Source organism: Oncorhynchus gorbuscha, unplaced genomic scaffold (assembly GCF_021184085.1).
Source record: "Oncorhynchus gorbuscha isolate QuinsamMale2020 ecotype Even-year unplaced genomic scaffold, OgorEven_v1.0 Un_scaffold_714, whole genome shotgun sequence".
In the NCBI taxonomy this organism is placed as follows: domain Eukaryota; kingdom Metazoa; phylum Chordata; class Actinopteri; order Salmoniformes; family Salmonidae; genus Oncorhynchus; species Oncorhynchus gorbuscha.
In genome coordinates this window covers 149,717-172,797 of record NW_025745776.1, presented here as the reverse complement: position 1 = coordinate 172,797, position 23,081 = coordinate 149,717, and the positions used below count along the sequence as shown (strand labels likewise).

Below are 23,081 nucleotides of genomic sequence, written 5' to 3'. Positions count from 1 at the left end.
CTCAGAGTCATTACGTTCTCCAGGTGAACGAGGTGAGACCCTCTTCTATTTACTATGTACCTTACTTCACTCAGAGTCATTACGTTCTCCAGGTGAACGAGGTGAGACCCTCTTCTATGTACCTTACTTCGCTCAGAGTCATTACGTTCTCCAGGTGAACAAGGTGAGACCCTCTTCTATTTACTATGTACCTAACAGCATTAGACACTTCTCCGTGGGCCCAACAATACCATGGCGTCTGCTAAATGACTTAAATGTAAATGTAAAATGTTACGATGACAATAGTAATTAACTACTTGCACCCTTCATACATTGACTCCGTGCTTCTACACCTGCATTGCTGGCTGTTTGGGGTTTTAGGCTGGGTTTCTGTACAGCACTTTGAGACATCAGCTGATGTACGAAGGGCTAAATAAATAAATAAAAAAATAAAAAAAAATTTTATACAATACCACATCAGTTTGTATGAATAAACCTTCCATATCGGTACATTTCCATGAAGTAACATTTCTGTAATATAATATGTTGACTCTGAGCCCTCTCTCTCCCACAGCTGACTCCTGTGAACAGCAGTATTGGTCGGATAGAGGCCACAGACATTGACTCTGAGCCCCCTCTCTCTCCCACAGCTGACTCCTGTGAACACCAGTGTTGGTCGGATAGAGGCCACAGACATTGACTCTGAGCCCCTGTACTATCGTTTAGAGTCAGCCACGGTAAGACCTTCCCTCCATCACCGATGAACACTATCACTGATCTGTTGATGCTGTTGTCTTGGTCCAGGTCTCCTGAAAATGTTTTTTATTTTATTTTTTATCTCAACAAGACAAACCTGGTATAAATAAAGGTTCAGTTAATTCATTGCTCAGCAGATTAAAGACGTTTGTCATTGTTGGTGTCACCAGAACAGGTATCTACGACTGGAGAATGCCAACACCCCCAACATACTGGTGCAAAACATAATTGACTACGACTCTGTCCAAAAGATCTCCCTGGTCTTACATGTACAGGTATACTGTTGTTGACATTCTGCCCTGCTGTTTATGTCAAATGGGATTACAAAGTATTCTAGAAATATACTAGAATCTGTAAAGTATTCAATAAATATACTAGAATTTGTAAAGTATTCCAGAAATATAGTCTAATCTGTAAAAAATTAAAGAAATATACTAGAATCTGTGAAGTATTCAAGAAATATACTACAATCTGTAAAGTATTCAATAAATATACTATAATCTGTAAAGTATTCAATAAATGTACTAGAATCTGTAAAGTATTCCAGAAATATACTAGAATCTGTAAAGTATTCAAGAAATATACTTGAATCTGTAAAGTATTCCAGAAATATACTAGAATCTGTAAAATAACATAATCCTATAGTAGAGAACCAGGATCTGCTGTCCTCATCTCAATGCCCTTTGACCTTCCTTGACAATTTATTAACACCATTTCCCAGGACACGTATAACGTTTCTGAGTCCGGCGAGCCTTCGTTCACTGCCGTGGTGACCATCACGGTTAACGTGAAGGACGTTGACAACCGTCCACCGTGGTTCCAGCCCTGTGTCAGAACCAACCTGGGGATAGCCAAACTGTGTGTCAGCTCTGGCTACAGGGCAAAGGTCAACCTCACAGAGAAAGAGGTGTGTGATACAGTGTATCTGTGTACCTGAACAGAGAGAGGTGTGATAATATCTGTGTACCTGTACAGAGAGAGGTGTGTGTTACAGTGTATCTGTGTACCTGAACAGAGAGAGGTGTGTGTTACAGTGTATCTGTGTACCTGAACAGAGAGAGGTGTGTGTTACAGTGTATCTGTGTACCTGAACAGAGAGAGGTGTGATACAGTGTATCTGTGTACCTGAACAGAGAGAGGTGTGTGATACAGTGTATCTGTGTACCTGAACAGAGAGAGGTGTGATACTATCTGTGTACCTGAACAGAGAGAGGTGTGATACTATCTGTGTACCTGAACAGAGAGAGGTGTGATACTATCTGTGTACCTGAACAGAGAGAGGTGTGATACAGTGTATCTGTGTACCTGAACAGAGAGAGGTGTGATACAGTGTATCTGTGTACCTGAACAGAGAGGTGTGTGTTACAGTATATCTGTGTACCTATCATTTGAACCCTGGTCTGTTGTTGTCCACAGGACGGGGCTTTATCTCTGAACCCTGGTCTGTTGTTGTCCACAGGACGGGGCTTTATCTCTGAACCCTGGTCTGTTGTTGTCCACAGGACGGGGCTTTATCTCTGAACCCTGGTCTGTTGTTGTCCACAGGACGGGGCTTTATCTCTGAACCCTGGTCTGTTGTTGTCCACAGGACGGGGCTTTATCTCTGAACCCTGGTCTGTTGTTGTCCACAGGACGGGGCTTTATCTCTGAACCCTGGTCTGTTGTTGTCCACAGGACGGGGCTTTATCTCTGAACCCTGGTCTGTTGTTGTACACAGGACGGGGCTTTATCTCTGAACCCTGGTCTGTTGTTGTCCACAGGACGGGGCTTTATCTCTGAACCCTGGTCTGTTGTTGTACACAGGACGGGGCTTTATCTCTGAACCCTGGTCTGTTGTTGTCCACAGGACGGTGCTCTATCTCTGGAGCCTGGTCCGTTATACGCCAAGGATGGAGACAGAAACAGGAGTGAGCTGATCAGCTACAGGATAATTAGAGGTACAACAGGTCTTTATGTTCTCCTCACAGTAATCTAGTGTTGATGTTCTCCTCACAGTAATCTAGTGTTGACGTTCTCCTCACAGTAATCTAGTGTTGATGTTCTCCTCACAGTAATCTAGTGTTGATGTTCTCCTCACAGTAATCTAGTGTTGATGTTCTCCTCACAGTAATCTAGTGTTGATGTTCTCCTCACAGTAATCTAGTGTTGACGTTCTCCTCACAGTAATCTAGTGTTGATGTTCTCCTCACAGTAATCTAGTGTTGATGTTCTCCTCACAGTAATCTAGTGTTGATGTTCTCCTCACAGTAATCTAGTGTTGATGTTCTCCTCACAGTAATCTAGTGTTGATGTTCTCCTCACAGTAATCTAGTGTTGATGTTCTCCTCACAGTAATCTAGTGTTGATGTTCTCCTCACAGTAATCTAGTGTTGACGTTCTCCTCACAGTAATCTAGTGTTGATGTTCTCCTCACAGTAATCTAGTGTTGACGTTCTCCTCACAGTAATCTAGTGTTGACGTTCTCCTCACAGTAATCTAGTGTTGATGTTCTCCTCACAGTAATCTAGTGTTGACGTTCTCCTCACAGTAATCTAGTGTTGATGTTCTCCTCACAGTAATCTAGTGTTGATGTTCTCCTCACAGTAATCTAGTGTTGATGTTCTCCTCACAGTAATCTAGTGTTGATGTTCTCCTCACAGTAATCTAGTGTTGATGTTCTCCTCACAGTAATCTAGTGTTGATGTTCTCCTCACAGTAATCTAGTGTTGATGTTCTCCTCACAGTAATCTAGTGTTGATGTTCTCCTCACAGTAATCTAGTGTTGACGTTCTCCTCACAGTAATCTAGTGTTGATGTTCTCCTCACAGTAATCTAGTGTTGATGTTCTCCTCACAGTAATCTAGTGTTGATGTTCTCCTCACAGTAATCTAGTGTTGATGTTCTCCTCACAGTAATCTAGTGTTGATGTTCTCCTCACAGTAATCTAGTGTTGATGTTCTCCTCACAGTAATCTAGTGTTGATGTTCTCCTCACAGTAATCTAGTGTTGATGTTCTCCTCACAGTAATCTAGTGTTGATGTTCTCCTCACAGTAATCTAGTGTTAATGTTCTCCTCACAGTAATCTAGTGTTGATGTTCTCCTCACAGTAATCTAGTGTTGATGTTCTCCTCACAGTAATCTAGTGTTGATGTTCTCCTCACAGTAATCTAGTGTTGATGTTCTCCTCACAGTAATCTAGTGTTGACGTTCTCCTCACAGTAAGATGTATTTTACCTTATGAAGATGGAGACCCTGCCAGTAATCTAGTGTTGATGTTCTCCTCACAGTAATCTAGTGTTGACGTTCTCCTCACAGTAAGATGTATTTTACCTTATGAAGATGGAGACCCTGCCAGTAATCTAGTGTTGACGTTCTCCTCACAGTAAGATGTATTTTACCTTATGAAGATGGAGACCCTGCCAGTAATCTAGTGTTGATGTTCTCCTCACAGTAATCTAGTGTTGACGTTCTCCTCACAGTAAGATGTATTTTACCTTATGAAGATGGAGACCCTGCCAGTAATCTAGTGTTGACGTTCTCCTCACAGTAATCTAGTGTTGACGTTCTCCTCACAGTAAGATGTATTTTACCTTATGAAGATGGAGACCCTGCCAGTAATCTAGTGTTGATGTTCTCCTCACAGTAATCTAGTGTTGACGTTCTCCTCACAGTAATCTAGTGTTGACGTTCTCCTCACAGTAAGATGTATTTTACCTTATGAAGATGGAGACCCTGCCAGTAATCTAGTGTTGATGTTCTCCTCACAGTAATCTAGTGTTGACGTTCTCCTCACAGTAAGATGTATTTTACCTTATGAAGATGGAGACGCTGCCAGTAATCTAGTGTTGACGTTCTCCTCACAGTAATCTAGTGTTGACGTTCTCCTCACAGTAAGATGTATTTTACCTTATGAAGATGGAGACCCTGCCAGTAATCTAGTGTTGACGTTCTCCTCACAGTAATCTAGTGTTGACGTTCTCCTCACAGTAAAATGTTTTTTACCTTATGAAGATGGAGACGCTGCCAGTAATCTAGTGTTGACGTTCTCCTCACAGTAATCTAGTGTTGACGTTCTCCTCACAGTAAGATGTATTTTACCTTATGAAGATGGAGACGCTGCCAGTAATCTAGTGTTAATGTTCTCCTCACAGTAATCTAGTGTTGACGTTCTCCTCACAGTAAAATGTATTTTACCTTATGAAGATGGAGACGCTGCCAGTAATCTAGTGTTGACGTTCTCCTCACAGTAATCTAGTGTTGACGTCCTCTCACAGTAATCTAGTGTTGACGTTCTCCTCACAGTAATCTAGTGTTGACGTTCTCCTCACAGTAATCTAGTGTTAATGTTCTCCTCACAGTAATCTAGTGTTGATGTTCTCCTCACAGTAATCTAGTGTTAATGTTCTCCTCACAGTAATCTAGTGTTAATGTTCTCCTCACAGTAATCTAGTGTTGATGTTCTCCTCACAGTAATCTAGTGTTGACGTTCTCCTCACAGTAATCTAGTGTTGACGTTCTCCTCACAGTAAGATGTATTTTACCTTATGAAGATGGAGACCCTGCCAGTAATCTAGTGTTGACGTTCTCCTCACAGTAATCTAGTGTTGACGTTCTCCTCACAGTAATCTAGTGTTGACGTTCTCCTCACAGTAATCTAGTGTTGACGTTCTCCTCACAGTAAGATGTATTTTACCTTATGAAGATGGAGACGCTGCCAGTAAAGGGGGTAATTGGGAGCATATACAATGTTAGGGACTTCCTGTTCTCTTTACATTATCAGCTGAGCATCAACGTTTTTCATAAGGATGTGCGTATGACCACAAAGTTTTCTATATTATAAAAATATATCATAATTGATCAGATATCATCATACTGGTTTCTCCTCTGTATCTCATAGCAGACTGATATTGACCTCACGGTTTCTCCTCTGTTATCTCATAGCAGACTGATCTTGCCCTCATGGTTTCTCCTCTGTTATCTCATAGCAGACTGATATTGACCTCACGGTTTCTCCTCTGTATCTCATAGCAGACTGATCTTGACCTCACGGTTTCTCCTCTGTTATCTCATAGCAGACTGATCTTGACCTCACGGTTTCTCCTCTGTTATCTCATAGCAGACTGATCTTGACCTCACGGTTTCTCCTCTGTATCTCATAGCAGACTGATCTTGACCTCACGGTTTCTCCTCTGTATCCCATAGCAGACTGATCTTGACCTCACGGTTTCTCCTCTGTATCTCATAGCAGACTGATCTTGACCTCACGGTTTCTCCTCTGTATCTCATAGCAGACTGATATTGACCTCACGGTTTGTGTATCTTTCCCTCTCAGGGAATGAAGGCAGCATCTTCCAGATCGATGAGGAGACGGGGAACATCTCCATGGCCAAAGCGGCAGACATAGCAGGCCCAATAACCCTCACGGTCCTGGTAAGAGATGTCTTTTCAATCTGTATTTCCATCTGTGCACTCAATTACTTCTTTTGGCATATAATCGATTGAAAGCTATGATTGTGTTCAACATTGAAATTGATCTTCAGATCATGGATCTTTTCAAATGAAGATGAATGAGATGATCCTACTAGAAAATCATTTCGGGTTTCAGAAAACATTTTATAAACATAGTTCATAAAGTAGCTAGAAACTTTCTAAAATATATTTCTAAAAGTCACTCATATAAAATACATTGTCGTGACTTGATCTGATCTTATTTGGGTTTGCGAAGAATTCTAGTTCATCACATGGTTTATCTAGTTTATGACATAGTTTATCTAGTTTATCACATAGTTTATCTAGTTTATGACATAGTTTATGACATAGTTTATCTAGTTCATGACATAGTTTATGACATAGTTTATCTACTTTATGACATAGTTTATGACATAGTTTATCTAGTTTATAACATAGTTTATCTAGTTTATGATATAGTTTATCTACTTTATGACATAGTTTATGACATAGTTTATCTAGTTTATAACATAGTTTATCTAGTTTATGATATAGTTTATCTAATTTATGACATAGTTTATGACATCGTTTATCTAGTTTATCACATAGTTTATCTAGTTTATGATATAGTTTATCTAGTTTATGACATAGTTTATGACATAGTTTATCTAGTTTATCACATAGTTTATCTAGTTTATCACATAGTTTATCTAGTTTATGACATAGTTTATGACATAGTTTATCTAGTTTATGACATAGTTTATGACATAGTTTATCTAGTTTATCTAGGTTATAACATAGTTTATCTAGTTTATGATATAGTTTATCTAGTTTATGACATAGTTTATGACATAGTTTATCTAGTTTATCACATAGTTTATCTAGTTTATGACGTAGTTTATGACATAGTATATGACATAGTTTATCTAGTTTATAACATAGTTTATCTAGTTTATGACATAGTTCATCTAGTTTATGACATAGTTTATCTAGTTTATGACATAGTTCATCTAGTTTATGACATAGTTTATCTAGTTTATGACATAGTATATGACATAGTTTATCTAGTTTATGACATAGTTTATCTAGTTTATGACATAGTTCATCTAGTTTATGACATAGTTTATCTAGTTTATGACATAGTTCATCTAGTTCATGACATAGTTTATGACATAGTTTATCTAGTTTATGACATAGTTCATCTAGTTCATGACATAGTTTATCTAGTTTATGATATAGTTTATCTAGTTTATGACGTAGTTTATGACATAGTATATGACATAGTTTATCTAGTTTATGACATAGTTTATCTAGTTTATGACATAGTTCATCTAGTTTATGACATAGTTCATCTAGTTCATGACATAGTTTATGACATAGTTTATCTAGTTTAGGACATAGTTTATCTAGTTTATAACATAGTTTATCTAGTTTATGATATAGTTTATCTAGTTTATGACGTAGTTTATGACATAGTATATGACATAGTTTATCTAGTTTATGACATAGTTCATCTAGTTTATCTAGTTTATGACATAGTTTATGACATAGTATATGACATATTTTATCTAGTTTATGACATAGTTTATCTAGTTTATGACATAGTTCATCTAGTTTATGACATAGTTTATCTAGTTCATGACATAGTTTATCTAGTTTATAACATAGTTTATCTAGTTTATAACATAGTTCATCTAGTTTATGACATAGTTTATCTAGTTTATGACATAGTTCATCTAGTTTATGACATAGTTTATCTAGTTTATGACATAGTTCATCTAGTTTATGACATAGTTTATCTAGTTTATGACATAGTATATGACATAGTTTATCTAGTTTATGACATAGTTTATCTAGTTTATGACATAGTTCATCTAGTTTATGACATAGTTTATCTAGTTTATGACATAGTTCATCTAGTTCATGACATAGTTTATGACATAGTTTATCTAGTTTATGACATAGTTCATCTAGTTCATGACATAGTTTATCTAGTTTATGATATAGTTTATCTAGTTTATGACGTAGTTTATGACATAGTATATGACATAGTTTATCTAGTTTATGACATAGTTTATCTAGTTTATGACATAGTTCATCTAGTTTATGACATAGTTCATCTAGTTCATGACATAGTTTATGACATAGTTTATCTAGTTTAGGACATAGTTTATCTAGTTTATAACATAGTTTATCTAGTTTATGATATAGTTTATCTAGTTTATGACGTAGTTTATGACATAGTATATGACATAGTTTATCTAGTTTATGACATAGTTCATCTAGTTTATCTAGTTTATGACATAGTTTATGACATAGTATATGACATAGTTTATCTAGTTTATGACATAGTTTATCTAGTTTATGACATAGTTCATCTAGTTTATGACATAGTTTATCTAGTTCATGACATAGTTTATCTAGTTTATAACATAGTTTATCTAGTTTATAACATAGTTCATCTAGTTTATGACATAGTTTATCTAGTTCATGACATAGTTTATCTAGTTTATAACATAGTTTATCTAGTTTATGACATAGTTTATCTAGTTCATGACATAGTTTATCTAGTTTATGACATAGTTAATCTAGTTCATGACATAGTTTATGACATAGTTTATCTAGTTTATCATGTAGTTTATGACATAGTTTATGACATAGTTTATCTAGTTTATAACATAGTTTATCTAGTTTATGACATAGTTCATCTAGTTTATAACATAGTTTATCTAGTTTATGACATAGTTTATCTAGTTTATAACATAGTTTATCTAGTTTATAACATAGTTTATCTAGTTTATGACATAGTTTATCTAGTTTATCATGTAGTTTATGACATAGTTTATCTTGTTTATGACATAGTTTATCTTGTTTATGACATAGTTTATGACATAGTATATGACATAGTTTATCTAGTTTATGACATAGTTTATCTAGTTTATGACATAGTTCATCTAGTTTATGACATAGTTTATCTAGTTTATCACATAGTTTATGACATAGTTCATCTAGTTTATGACATAGTTTATCTAGTTTATGACATAGTTTATCTAGTTTATAACATAGTTTATCTAGTTTATAACATAGTTTATCTAGTTTATGACATAGTTTATCTAGTTTATCATGTAGTTTATGACATAGTTTATCTTGTTTATGACATAGTTTATCTAGTTTATGACATAGTTTATCTAGTTTATGACATAGTTTATGACATAGTTTATGACATAGTTTATGACATAGTTTATGACATAGTTTACGACATAGTTTATCTAGTTTATGACATAGTTTATCTAGTTTATGACATAGTTTATCTAGTTTATCACATAGTTTATGACATAGTTTATCTAGTTTATCACATAGTTTATCTAGTTTATGACATAGTTTATCTAGTTTATGACATAGTATATCTAGTTTATGACATAGTTTATGACATAGTTTATCTAGGTTATCACATAGTTTATGATATAGTTAATCTAGTTTATCACATAGTTTATGACATAGTATATGACTTAGTTTATCTAGTTTATAACATAGTTTATCTAGTTTATGACATAGTTTATCTAGTTTGTGACATAGTTTATCTAGTTTATGACATAGTTTATCTAGTTTATCATGTAGTTTATGACATAGTTTATGACATAGTTTACGACATAGTTTATCTAGTTTATGACATAGTTTATCTAGTTTATGACATAGTTTATCTAGTTTATCACATAGTTTATGACATAGTTTATCTAGTTTATCACATAGTTTATCTAGTTTATGACATAGTTTATCTAGTTTATGACATAGTTTATGACATAGTATATCTAGTTTATGACATAGTTTATGACATAGTTTATGACATAGTTTATCTAGGTTATCACATAGTTTATGATATAGTTTATCTAGTTTATCACATAGTTTATGACATAGTATATGACATAGTTTATCTAGTTTATAACATAGTTTATCTAGTTTATGACATAGTTCATCTAGTTTATGACGTAGTTTATCTAGTTTATGACATAGTTTATCTAGTTTATCACATAGTTTATCTAGTTTATGACATAGTTTATCTAGTTTATAACATAGTTTATCTAGTTTATAACATAGTTTATTTAGTTCATGATATAGTTTATCTAGTTTATGACATAGTTTATCTTGTTTATGACATAGTTCATCTAGTTTATGACATAGTTCATCTAGTTTATATATAGTTTATCTAGTTTATGACATAGTTTATCTAGTTTATGACATAGTTCATCTAGTTTATGACATAGTTCATCTAGTTTATGACGTAGTTTATCTAGTTTATGACATAGTTTATCTAGTTTATGACATAGTTTATCTAGTTTATCACATAGTTTATCTAGTTTATGACATAGTTTATCTAGTTTATGACATAGTTTATCTAGTTTATCACATAGTTTATCTAGTTTATCACATAGTTTATCTAGTTTATCACATAGTTTATCTAGTTTATAACATAGTTTATCTAGTTTATAACATAGTTTATCTAGTTTATGACATAGTTTATCTAGTTTATCATGTAGTTTATGACATAGTTTATCTAGTTTATGACATAGTTTATCTAGTTTATCACATAGTTTATCTAGTTTATCACATAGTTTATGACATAGTTTATCTAGTTTATGACATAGTTTATCTAGTTTATGACATAGTTTATCTAGTTTATGACATAGTTTATCTAGTTTATGACATAGTTTATCTAGTTTATGACATAGTTTATCTAGTTCATGACATAGTTTATCTAGTTTATGACATAGTTTATCTAGTTTATAACATAGTTTATCTAGTTTATAACATAGTTTATCTAGTTTATGACATAGTTTATCTAGTTTATCATGTAGTTTATGACATAGTATATCTAGTTTATGACATAGTATATCTAGTTTATCACATAGTTTATCTAGTTTATCACATAGTTTATCTAGTTTATGATGTAGTTTATCTAGTTTATGACATAGTTTATCTAGTTTATAACATAGTTTATCTAGTTTATGATATAGCTTATCTAGTTTATGACATAGTTCATCTAGTTTATGACGTAGTTTATGACATAGTTCATCTAGTTCATGACATAGTTCATCTAGTTTATCACATAGTTTATCTAGTTTATGACATAGTTTATGACATAGTTTATCTAGTTTATCACATAGTTTATCTAGTTTATGACATAGTTTATCTAGTTTATAACATAGTTTATCTAGTTTATGACATAGTTCATCTAGTTTATGACATAGTTTATCTAGTTTATCACATAGTTTATCTAGTTTATGACATAGTTTATCTAGTTTATGACATAGTTTATCTAGTTTATAACATAGTTTATCTAGTTTATAACATAGTTTATCTAGTTTATAACATAGTTTATCTAGTTTATGACATAGTTTATCTAGTTTATCATGTAGTTTATGACATAGTTTATGACATAGTTTATCTAGTTTATGACATAGTTTATCTAGTTTATGACATAGTTTATCTTGTTTATGACATAGTTTATCTTGTTTATGACATAGTTTATCTTGTTTATGACATAGTTTATCTTGTTTATGACATAGTTTATCTAGTTTATGACATAGTTTATCTAGTTTATCACATATTTTATCTACCCAGCATACCACCCAGCATACCACCCAGCATACCACCCAGCATACCACCATGCATCCCAGCCAGCATACCACCCAGCATACCACCCTGCATACCACCATGCATACCACCCAGCATGCCACCCAGCATACCACCCTGCATACCACCCAGCATACCACCCAGCATACCACACTGCATACCACCCAGCATACCACCATGCATCCCAGCCAGCATACCACCCAGCATACCACCCTGCATACCACCCTGCATACCACCATGCATACCACCCAGCATGCCACTCTGCATACCACCCAGCATACCACCCTGCATACCACCCAGCATACCACCCAGCATACCACCCAGCATACCACCCAGCATACCACACAGCATACCACCCTGCATACCACCCTGCATACCACCCAGCATACCACACTGCATACCACCCAGCATACCACCCTGCATACCACCCAGCATACCACCCTGCATACCACCCTGCATACCACCCTGCAGTAACCAAAAGGCTGGCTTGCTTCTGAAGCTAAGCAGGGTTGGTCCTGGTCGGTCCCTGGATGGGAGACCAGATGCTGCTGGCTTGCTTCTGAAGTTAAGCAGGGTTGGTCCCTGGATGGGAGTCCAGATGCTGCTGGAAGTGGTGCTGGAGGACCAGAAGGTGGCACTCTTTCCTCTGGTCTAAGAAAATATATTCCTATACCCCAGGGCAGTGATTGGGGACATTGCCCTGTGTAGCGTGCCGTCTTTCAGATGGGACGTTAAACAGGTGTCCTGACGCTCTGTGGTCACTAAAGATCCCATGGCACTTATCATAAGAGTAGGCGTGTTAACCCCGGTGTCCTGACTAAATTCCCAATGAGGAATTTGAGGAACCCTCTGATCCTGAGAGGGAATCGGATCCTCAACTATTTGGCCTACGTATATGCATTACCAAATGACATTTTGATGATAATGATGATACTCAGGAACTAGAGCAAGTTTTGTGGGCAGCAGGTAGACTAGTGGTTAGATCGTTGGACCAGTAACCAAAAGGTTGCTAGATTGAATCCCTGAGCTGACAAGGTAAAAATCTGTTGTTTAGCCCCTGAAAAAGGCAGTTAACCCACTGTTCCTAGGCCGTCATTGTAAATAAGAATGTGTTCATAACTGACTTGCCTACTTCAATAGAAAAAGGTTTGTGTTAATGGCAGATAGAGTCCATTAAATGTTGCCTAAATAAATAGTGAGATCGTGATGTGGCCAAACCCTGGTTTCTATACAATTAGAGCAGTCTTCACAGCAAATGCTATCTGGTTCCTTTCTCATATACCAAGCCTCACCTTCTGACCCATTCCACACATCTGTTGTTTGTCATATAGACCAAGGGGTTGTATCTTTGCTGTAAAAGGCCTCTGTATTCTCTGTATGATTGAGCTCTCGGCATCACACTTCAGAGTGTTGGGATCGACCAGCTACATTACTGCAATTCTTATTAAATAAAAGGTAAATTGTTTGAAGAATTAACAGTCTTTCTCACTTGGTTAGAATTTCCACAACAGGAGTTCCTAACCAATCAATGACCTTAATCACAAGGGGGCGGAGTGATAACCTGCAGAGACTAGGCCCTCAGGGACTGGAGATGGACAATACTCTCTCCCATCTCTCCCTCTCTCCCTCTCTCCAATCTCTCCCAGGCCTCCCAGGTCACCAACAGGGACCAGTTTGCGGTGACTCAGGTCACCATCGAGGTGCTGAGGAAGAGCAGGAACCCTCCGCGGTTTGAGAAGGAGCGTTATGAAGGTTACATCTACAGTAACTCAGTCCCAGAGACCATGATCCTACGAGACAGAACCTCCAACAGGCCCTTCAGGGTCAGGGCCAGAGACGAGGACTTTGCCACCGTAAGAGTCAAAAGAGATCAACATTTAACATTTGAATCCTTTTAGCAGACACTTGTCTTACAATCTCAGTCTGTGTTTGTTCATGGGACCTCTAAATGTAATGTCACGTCTCATATACAGTAGAGACACACTCGTCTGGCACCGTGAAAGTCCTAGAAGTGACACAATTACCTGCAATTCTGGGTAGCTACGCTTCTGTTCTGTGTGGGATTTGAAACACTGACACACAACTTTAATCAGCTTGTGTGTGTGTGTGTGTGTGTGTGTGTGTGTGTGTGTGTGTGTGTGTGTGTGTGTGTGTGTGTGTGTGTGTGTGTGTGTGTGTGTGTGTGTGTGTGTGTGTGTGTGTGTGTGTGTGTGTGTGTGTGTGTGTGTGTGTGTTTTAGGGTGTAAACCCAGACATGAGATATGAGGTGCAGTACAGCAGTTATGTCAACGTGACAAACGAAGGGTTTGTTCTTCTCAAGAGGATTGTGAAGACAGAGTCCTTCGCTCTGCAGGTGAGTGGTTACCAGTCTCATTGTTCTTCTGAAGAGGGTTGTGAAGGCAGAGTCCTTCGCTCTGCAGGTGAGTGGTTACCTGTCTCATTGTTCTTCTGAAGAGGGTTGTGAAGACAGAGTCCTTCGCTCTGCAGGTGAGTGGTTACCAGTCTCATTGTTCTTCTGAAGAGGGTTGTGAAGGCAGAGTCCTTCGCTCTGCAGGTGAGTGGTTACCTGCCTCACTGTTCTTCTGAAGAGGGTTGTGAAGGCAGAGTCCTTCGCTCTGCAGGTGAGTGGTTACAGTCTCATTGTTCTTCTGAAGAGGGTTGTGAAGACAGAGTCCTTCGCTCTGCAGGTGAGTGGTTACCAGTCTCATTGTTCTTCTGAAGAGGGTTGTGAAGGCAGAGTCCTTCTCTCTGCAGGTGAGTGGTTACAGTCTCATTGTTCTTCTGAAGAGGGTTGTGAAGACAGAATCCTTCGCTCTGCAGGTGAGTGGTTACCTGCCTTTTACTAGACTACTATAATTGTTTTGACGAATGTTTTGGTTAATGCTGGGGGGTTGCAGAGACATTCCGAGAAATTATAATATTGTATTTTTCCCTTGTGATGTGTGTGTAGATTCGTGCTATGGACCTGTCTACAGGGGAGTTTGGTACAGCGGCCCTCTCTGTCCTGGTTATACCAGGTAAGACTTTCACACAGCACCACAAGGGAAGGTTAACTCACAGCAAAGGGAAATGAGCCCTTGGTGACTGATTGTTCAGATGATCTACTCCTACCAACAGTAGGATCTGTACTCTCCATATTAAAGCCTGTATGATTATACTATGGTGATGATCTACTCCTACCAACAGTAGGATCTGTACTCTCCATATTAAAGCCTGTATGATTATACTATGGTGATGATCTACTCCTACCGACAGTAGGATCTGTACTCTCCATATTAAAGCCTGTATGATTATACTATGGTGATGATCTACTCCTACCGACAGTAGGATCTGTACTCTCCATATTAAAGCCTGTATGATTATACTATGGTGATGATCTACTCCTACCAACAGTAGGATCTGTACTCTCCATATTAAAGCCTGTATTAATTTACTATGGTGATGATGTACTCCTACCGACAGTAGGATCTGTACTCTCCATATTAAAGCCTGTATTAATATACTATGGTGATGATCTACTCCTACCAACAGTAGGATATGTACTCTCCATATTAAAGCCTGTATTAATATACTATGGTGATGATCTACTACTACCAACAGTAGGATCTGTACTCTCCATATTAAAGCCGGTATTATTGGTGGGGTTCAAGGTAGAAGTGAAGTGGAATAGAGTTTAGGTACATCTCAAAGGCCATTGTCTGCTGTAATGGCTGGATTGATTGATTAATATATTGATTGGTTGGTTGATAACTTGATTGATTAATATATTGATTGGTTGGTTGATAACTTGATTGATTAATATATTGATTGGTGGGTTGATAACTAGATTGATTAATATATTGATTGGTTGGTTGATTACTTGATTGATTAATATATTGATTGGTTGGTTGATAACTTGATTGATTGATTAATATATTGATTGGTTGGTTGATAACTTGATTGATTAATATATTGATTGGTTGGTTGATAACTTGATTGATTGATTAATATATTGATTGGTTGGTTGATAACTTGATTGATTAATATATTGGTTGGTTGGTTGATAACTTGATTGATTGATTAATATATTGGTTGGTTGGTTGATAACTTGATTGATTGATTAATATATTGGTTGGTTGGTTGATAACTTGATTGGTTGCCTTGACTATTATTTTCCCTGACCTCTGACCCTCTACAGCTGTGGCGGTTCCTTTGCCCTCGGGGGCAGGGTACCGGGCGGGGGACATGGCTCTTCTGGGATTGGTCATGGCAGCCATCTTGGTCCTCTGCTTCATCGTGATTGGTTTCCTGATCTCCCGCCTGAAGAAAGGAGGCGCCAACCTGGATAAGATAACTGAGGTCAGCACCATTCTGTGAGTTCAGCTCAGAACTGATGCTGCGTTCATGACAAGTGGGAAACTCCGATAATACTACTTGTAGACTGGGATCAGCGAGTTGTATGTGTCGATGTGCTGTAAACACGTTGAGCATGCCGATTGGCTAATGGCAAACAAGCAGCGTCAACCATACACTAACAGCACAGCTTTCAGACACGTAAACTCATTATAATGTGCAAAAAAACATATTAATAGATTATTTATTTTCATGAATAATGTTTTATTGTTGTATTTAACTGCCAAAATTGTTATGAGGTCATTTCCTTAGTATGTGACATCAGAGGTCAGTATGTGGGAGGAGTCGGAGACGATAGATGAGTTTCCCCCACTAGTAAACACCAGTAGGAAGGCCCTTCATGTGGGTTTCTCCCAGTGGAATGTGACATCAGAGGTCAGTATGTGGGAGAAGTCAGAGACGATAGATGAGTTTCCCCCACTAGTAAACACCAGTAGGAATGCCCTTCATGTGGGTTTCTCCCAGGGGAATGCTGGTATTGAGGAAGGCCCTTCATGTGGGTTTCTCCCAGGGGAATGCTGGTATTGAGGAAGGCCCTTCATGTGGGTTTCTCCCAGGGGAATGCTGGTATTGAGGAAGGCCCTTCATGTGGGTTTCTCCCAGGGGAATGCTGGTATTGAGGAAGGCCCTTCATGTGGGTTTCTCCCAGGGGAATGCTGGTATTGAGGAAGGCCCTTCATGTGGGTTTCTCCCAGGGGAATGCTGGTATTGAGGCAGGCCCTTCATGTGGGTTTCTCCCAGGGGAATGCTGGTATTGAGGCAGGCCCTTCATGTGGGTTTCTCCCAGGGGAATGCTGGTATCAAGGAAGGCCCTTCATGTGGGTTTCTCCCAGGGGAATGCTGGTATTGAGGAAGGCCCTTCATGTGGGTTTCTCCCAGGGGAATGCTGGTATTGAGGAAGGCCCTTCATTTGGGTTTCTCCTAGAGGAATGATGGTATTGAGGAAGGCCTTTCATGTGGGTTTCTCCCAGGGGAATGCTGGTATTGAGGAAGGCCCTTCATGTGAGTTTCTCCCAGGGGAATGCTGGTATTGAGGAAGGCCCTTTATGTGGGTTTCTCCCAGGGGAATGCTGGTATTGAGGAAGGCCCTTCATGTGGGTTTCTCCCAGGGGAATGCTGGTATTGAGGAAGGCCCTTCATATGGGTTTCTCCCAGGGGAATTCTGGTATTGAGGAAGGCCCTTCATGTGGGTTTCTCCCAGGGGAATGCTGGTATTGAGGAAGGCCCTTCATGTGGGTTTCTCCCAGGGGAATGCTGGTATTGAGGAAGGCCCTTCATGTGGGTTTCTCCCAGGGGAATGCTGGTATTGAGGAAGGCCCTTCATGTGGGTTTCTCCCAGGGGAATGCTGGTATTGAGGAAGTCCCGCAGCATGACACTTGGTGAAAGTCCTGTCCTGCGTGTGTTTTTGAGACGGCCTTTGCCCTAACAGGAAGGTAACCTAGTGTCAGAACTGTTTGTGTTGTCTTGTCAACACCGTGGCAGGACTTAACAAACAGATCTGGGATCAGGTTAGCAGGCTAGCCGGGGCTGTTGGATGGAGTGGTGATGGCTGGTTGAATAACCCTGGATAGGATTAGACGCTGATTAGAAGGCCTGTGAACAAGGCATTTATCCTGATTGAATTGAACAGCTTCACTGAATATTTATGAGTCGTGCTTCACAGAAGGGCTCTGTGTGTTAAAGCAGAATAAATGAACCTAATGCTATGGGAAGGCAGAAGCATCTGTGACATTGAACTATGAGCCTAGAGATCAGTGGTTCATTAACTTGTGTGTAAATGACAGCTCTCTCTCTCTCTCTCTCTCTCTCTCTCTCTCTCTCTCTCTCTCTCTCTCTCTCTCTCTCTCTCTCTCTCTCTCTCTCTCTCTCTCTCTCTCTCTCTCTCTCTCTCTCTCTCTCTCTCTCTCTCTCTCTCTCTCTCTCTCTCTCTCTCTCTCTCTCTCTCTCTCTCTCTCTCTCTCTCTCTCTCTCTCTCTCTCTCTCTCTCTCTCTCTCTCTCTCTCTCTCTCTCTCTCTCTCTCTCTCTCTCTCTCTCTCTCTCTCTCTCTCTCTCTCTCTCTCTCTCTCTACTCTCTCTCTCTCTACTCCTCTCTCTCTCTACTCCTCTCCCTCGTGCTTCAGTTTTTAACTCGTAGGACAACTGTATTGCTATTATCTATGACTATTTATCTATTTGTATTATTTATTTAGTTACTATTTATTCAACCAAATGATATACACACAACACATACATCTCGTATCCTGTGATCCTTGTACTTGACAGATTTAACATGGTTGCTGTCCTGTCTGTAGTGTCTGGCTCCATGTCTGAAGATGACAAGGCCCCAAGGAAGACCCAAAGACACCCTGCAGTACACCAACGATGGCTACCAGGGTACCGAGGGTGATGCCCTGCGCTGCAGATCCAGACGCCCAGAGCCGGTAGACAAGAGGGGCCGAGGTGCTACTGTCCCTGGGGACAGAGGCAGAGCCATCCCCCTGGAGCGACGCCGGAGCGACCGCCACTGTGGCTTCTGCGGCCTGTACGCCAACCACAACGCCAAGCCCGGCCCGGCCTGCAGCCCTGCTATGGGGGGTGGGAGAGGAGAAGGAGGAGACAAGGACGGGGTGAGATCCATCCTCACCAAGGGGGGAAAGAAGGAAGGAGGGAAGTCAGTGTGGTTTAAGGAGAACGAGGATGCGTCTGGGATCGAGGTGGAGATCATCCCGGATACTTTGGGTCAGGAGGAGGAGACTGAGGAGGAGGTGTTGGACATGGAGGAGGTGGAGGGGGGAGACAGGAGCATGTCTAGTCAGACAGAGATCGATGGTGGGCATGGGGACCAGGAGAGCCGTGGAGAGTCTGATTCAGCTGCTAAAGAGGAAAAAGAGAAGGAGGGTTGAGAGGATATCTGGGTTATATTCTACAGGGAGGGGATATCTGGGTTATATTCTATAGGGAGAGGATATCTGGGTTATATTCTATGGGGAGGGGATATCTGGGTTATATTCTATGGGGAGAGGATATCTGGGTTATATTCAATAGGGAGGGGATATCTGGGTTATATTCAATATGGAGAGGATATCTGGGTTATATTCTATAGGGAGAGGATATCTGGGTTATAGTCTATAGGGAGAGGATATCTGGGTTATAGTCTATAGGGAGAGGATATCTGGGTTATAGTCTATAGGGAGAGGATATCTGGGTTATAGTCTATAGGGAGGGGATATCTGGGTTATATTCAATATGGAGAGGATATCTGGGTTATATTCTATAGGGAGAGGATATCTGGGTTATAGTCTATAGGGAGAGGATATCTGGGTTATAGTCTATAGGGAGAGGATATCTGGGTTATAGTCTATAGGGAGAGGATATCTGGGTTATAGTCTATAGGGAGAGGATATCTGGGTTATAGTCTATAGGGAGAGGATATCTGGGTTATAGTCTATAGGGAGAGGATATCTGGGTTATAGTCTATAGGGAGAGGATATCTGGGTTATAGTCTATAGGGAGAGGATATCTGGGTTATAGTCTATAGGGAGAGGATATCTGGGTTATAGTCTATAGGGAGAGGATATCTGGGTTATAGTCTATAGGGAGAGGATATCTAGGTTATAGTCTATAGGGAGGGGATATCTGGGTTATATTCAATAGGGAGAGGATATCTGGGTTATAGTCTATAGGGAGAGGTTATCTGGGTTATAGTCTATAGGGAGAGGATATCTGGGTTATATTCTATAGGGAGAGGATATCTGGGTTATATTCTATAGGGAGAGGATATCTGGGTTATATTCTATGGGGAGAGGATATCTGGGTTATAGTCTATAGGGAGGGGATATCTAGGTTATATTCTATGGGGAGAGGATATCTGGGTTATATTCTATAGGGAGAGGATATCTGGGTTATATTCTATAGGGAGAGGATATAAGGGTTACATTCTACAAGGAGAGGATATCTGGGTTATAGTCTATAGGGAGAGGATATCTGGGTTATATTCTTAGGGAGAGGATATCTGTGTTATATTCTATGGGGAGAGGATATCTGTGTTATATTCTATAGGGAGAGGATATCTGGGTTATAGTCTATAGGGAGAGGTTATCTGGGTTATATTCTATAGGGAGAGGATATCTGGGTTATATTCTATAGGGAGAGGATATCTGGGTTATAGTCTATAGGTAGAGGATATCTGGGTTATAGTCTATAGGGAGAGGATATAAGGGTTACATTCTATAGGGAGAGGATATCTGGGTAATATTCTATAGGGAGAGGATATCTGGGTTATAGTCTATAGGGAGAGGATATAAGGGTTACATTCTACAAGGAGAGGATATTTGGGTTATATTCTATAGGGAGAGGATATCTGGGTTATAGTCTATAGGTAGAGGATATCTGGGTTATAGTCTATAGGGAGAGGATATAAGGGTTACATTCTATAGGGAGAGGATATCTGGGTAATATTCTATAGGGAGAGGATATCTGGGTTATAGTCTATAGGGAGAGGATATAAGGGTTACATTCTACAAGGAGAGGATATTTGGGTTATATTCTATAGGGAGAGGATATCTGGGTTATATTCTATAGGGAGGGGATATCTGGGTTATATTCTATGGGGAGAGGATATCTGGGTTATATTCTATAGGGAGAGGATATCTGGGTTATATTCTATAGGGAGAGGATATCTGGGTTATATTCTATAGGGAGAGGATATCTGGGTTATAGTCTATAGGGAGAGGATATCTGGGTTATATTCTATAGGGAGAGGATATCTGGGTTATATCCTATAGGGAGAGGATATCTGGGTTATATTCTATAGGGAGGGGATATCTAGGTTATAGTCTATAGGGAGAGGATATCTGGGTTATAGTCTATAGGGAGAGGATATCTGGGTTATATTCTATAGGGAGAGGATATCTGGGTTATATTCTATAGGGAGAGGCTATAAGGGTTACATTCTACAAGGAGAGGATATCTGGGTTATAGTCTATAGGGAGAGGATATCTGGGTTATATTCTATAGGGAGAGGATATCTGGGTTATATTCTATGGGGAGAGGATATCTGGGTTATATTATATGGGGAGAGGATATCTGGGTTATATTCTATGGGGAGAGGATATCTGGGTTATATTCTATGGGGAGAGGATATCTGTGTTATATTCTATGGGGAGAGGATATCTGGGTTATATTCTATGGGGAGAGGATATCTGTGTTAAAGGCACGAAACAGAAGAAAACAGAGTAAAACAGGAAGGTGTCTGAAGATGTCCAGTACGAACTGCCCACTTTGAAGAACATACCCCAGCCGGGAAGAGAAATGGAGTTTCCATCATCATGGGAAAACCTGACTATGATACTATGGAGATCCCAGAGTGGGATTCTGGAACTTGGACATTAGTTCACACAGATTGGAGGAATTACCCTTTTTGGATAAGTGTGTCTACATCATGTGGCTTCCATCGCACTATTGGGAGATATTCCTTTCAATATATGGGGAGATATTCCTTTCAATATATGGGGAGATATTCCTTTCAATATATGGGGAGATATTCCTTTCAATATATGGGGAGACATTCCTTTCAATATATGGGGAGACATTCCTTTCAATATATGGGGAGACATTCCTTTCAATATATGGGGAGATATTCCTTTCAATATATGGGGAGACATTCCTTTCAATATATGGGGAGACATTCCTTTCAATATATGGGGAGACATTCCTTTCAATATATGGGGAGACATTCCTTTCAATATATGGGGAGACATTCCTTTCAATATATGGGGAGATATTCCTTTCAATATATGGGGAGACATTCCTTTCAATATATGGGGAGGCATTCCTTTCAATATATGGGGAGGCATTCCTTTCAATATATGGGGAGACATTCCTTTCAATATATGGGGAGATATTCCTTTCAATATATGGGAAGACATTCCTTTCAATATATGGGAAGACATTCCTTTCAATATATGGGGAGACATTCCTTTCAATATATGGGGAGATATTCCTTTCAATATATGGGGAGATATTCCTTTCAATATATGGGAAGACATTCCTTTCAATATATGGGAAGACATTCCTTTCAATATATGGGGAGACATTCCTTTCAATATATGGGGAGACATTCCTTTCAATATATGGGGAGACATTCCTTTCAATATATGGGGAGATATTCCTTTCAATATATGGGGAGATATGGAGAGACATTCCTTTCAATATATGGGGAGACATTCCTTTCAATATATGGGGAGATACTCCTTTCAATATATGGGGAGATATTCCTTTCAATATATGGGGAGACATTCCTTTCAATATATGGGGAGATATTCCTTTCAATATATGGGGAGACATTCCTTTCAATATATGGGGAGATATTCCTTTCAATATATGGGGAGACATTCCTTTCAATATATGGGGAGACATTCCTTTCAATATATGGGGAGACATTCCTTTCAATATATGGGGAGATATTCCTGTCAATATATGGAGAGACATTCCTTTCAATATATGGGGAGACATTCAGTATATAAAAGACCATTTCCATGAAGTACCACAAGAAGGGGATCAAGTTGGATACAATACTTTATAACTTGGTATCTTTTAATGATCGTTCTGAGAGCGAATCCATCAAGGCCTTGGGAACGATCGAGTATTACTAATGAGGGAAAAAAACAAAATACTATTTAAAATGTGGACATTTTTTTTTTTTTTTTTTTACCACAGAAAAAAAGTTTGGACGGAGAACACATCTCCTGAATACTAAACAAATGGAGGACGTGTGTATTTTTATTTATGTTGTTAGAAAATAAATATGAAATATGAAATAACCTTATTACAGTATGTAAAGTATGTGGATACAAATTCTGACATTTTATACGATTTATGAGTTACTAAGCAGGCTTGTGGTCAATTCAGGAAGT

General features: G+C 38.8%; 1 protein-coding gene across 1 annotated transcript in view; it reads left to right on the top strand.

Moving 5' to 3' along the window:
• LOC124019889 (cadherin-related family member 5-like) overlaps positions 1–19,135 on the top strand; it is a 48,180-nt gene extending 29,045 nt beyond the window's left edge. The window contains exons 5-14 of the mRNA XM_046335333.1: positions 630–716; positions 906–1,010; positions 1,457–1,642; positions 2,582–2,672; positions 6,048–6,145; positions 13,441–13,647; positions 14,034–14,147; positions 14,745–14,811; positions 15,972–16,132; positions 18,480–19,135. Coding sequence (XP_046191289.1) covers positions 630–716; positions 906–1,010; positions 1,457–1,642; positions 2,582–2,672; positions 6,048–6,145; positions 13,441–13,647; positions 14,034–14,147; positions 14,745–14,811; positions 15,972–16,132; positions 18,480–19,070 — 1,707 coding nt within the window. The 3' untranslated portion in view covers positions 19,071–19,135. The remainder of the gene's footprint in view (positions 1–629; positions 717–905; positions 1,011–1,456; positions 1,643–2,581; positions 2,673–6,047; positions 6,146–13,440; positions 13,648–14,033; positions 14,148–14,744; positions 14,812–15,971; positions 16,133–18,479) is intronic.
• The last annotated feature ends 3,946 nt before the right edge of the window (positions 19,136–23,081 follow it).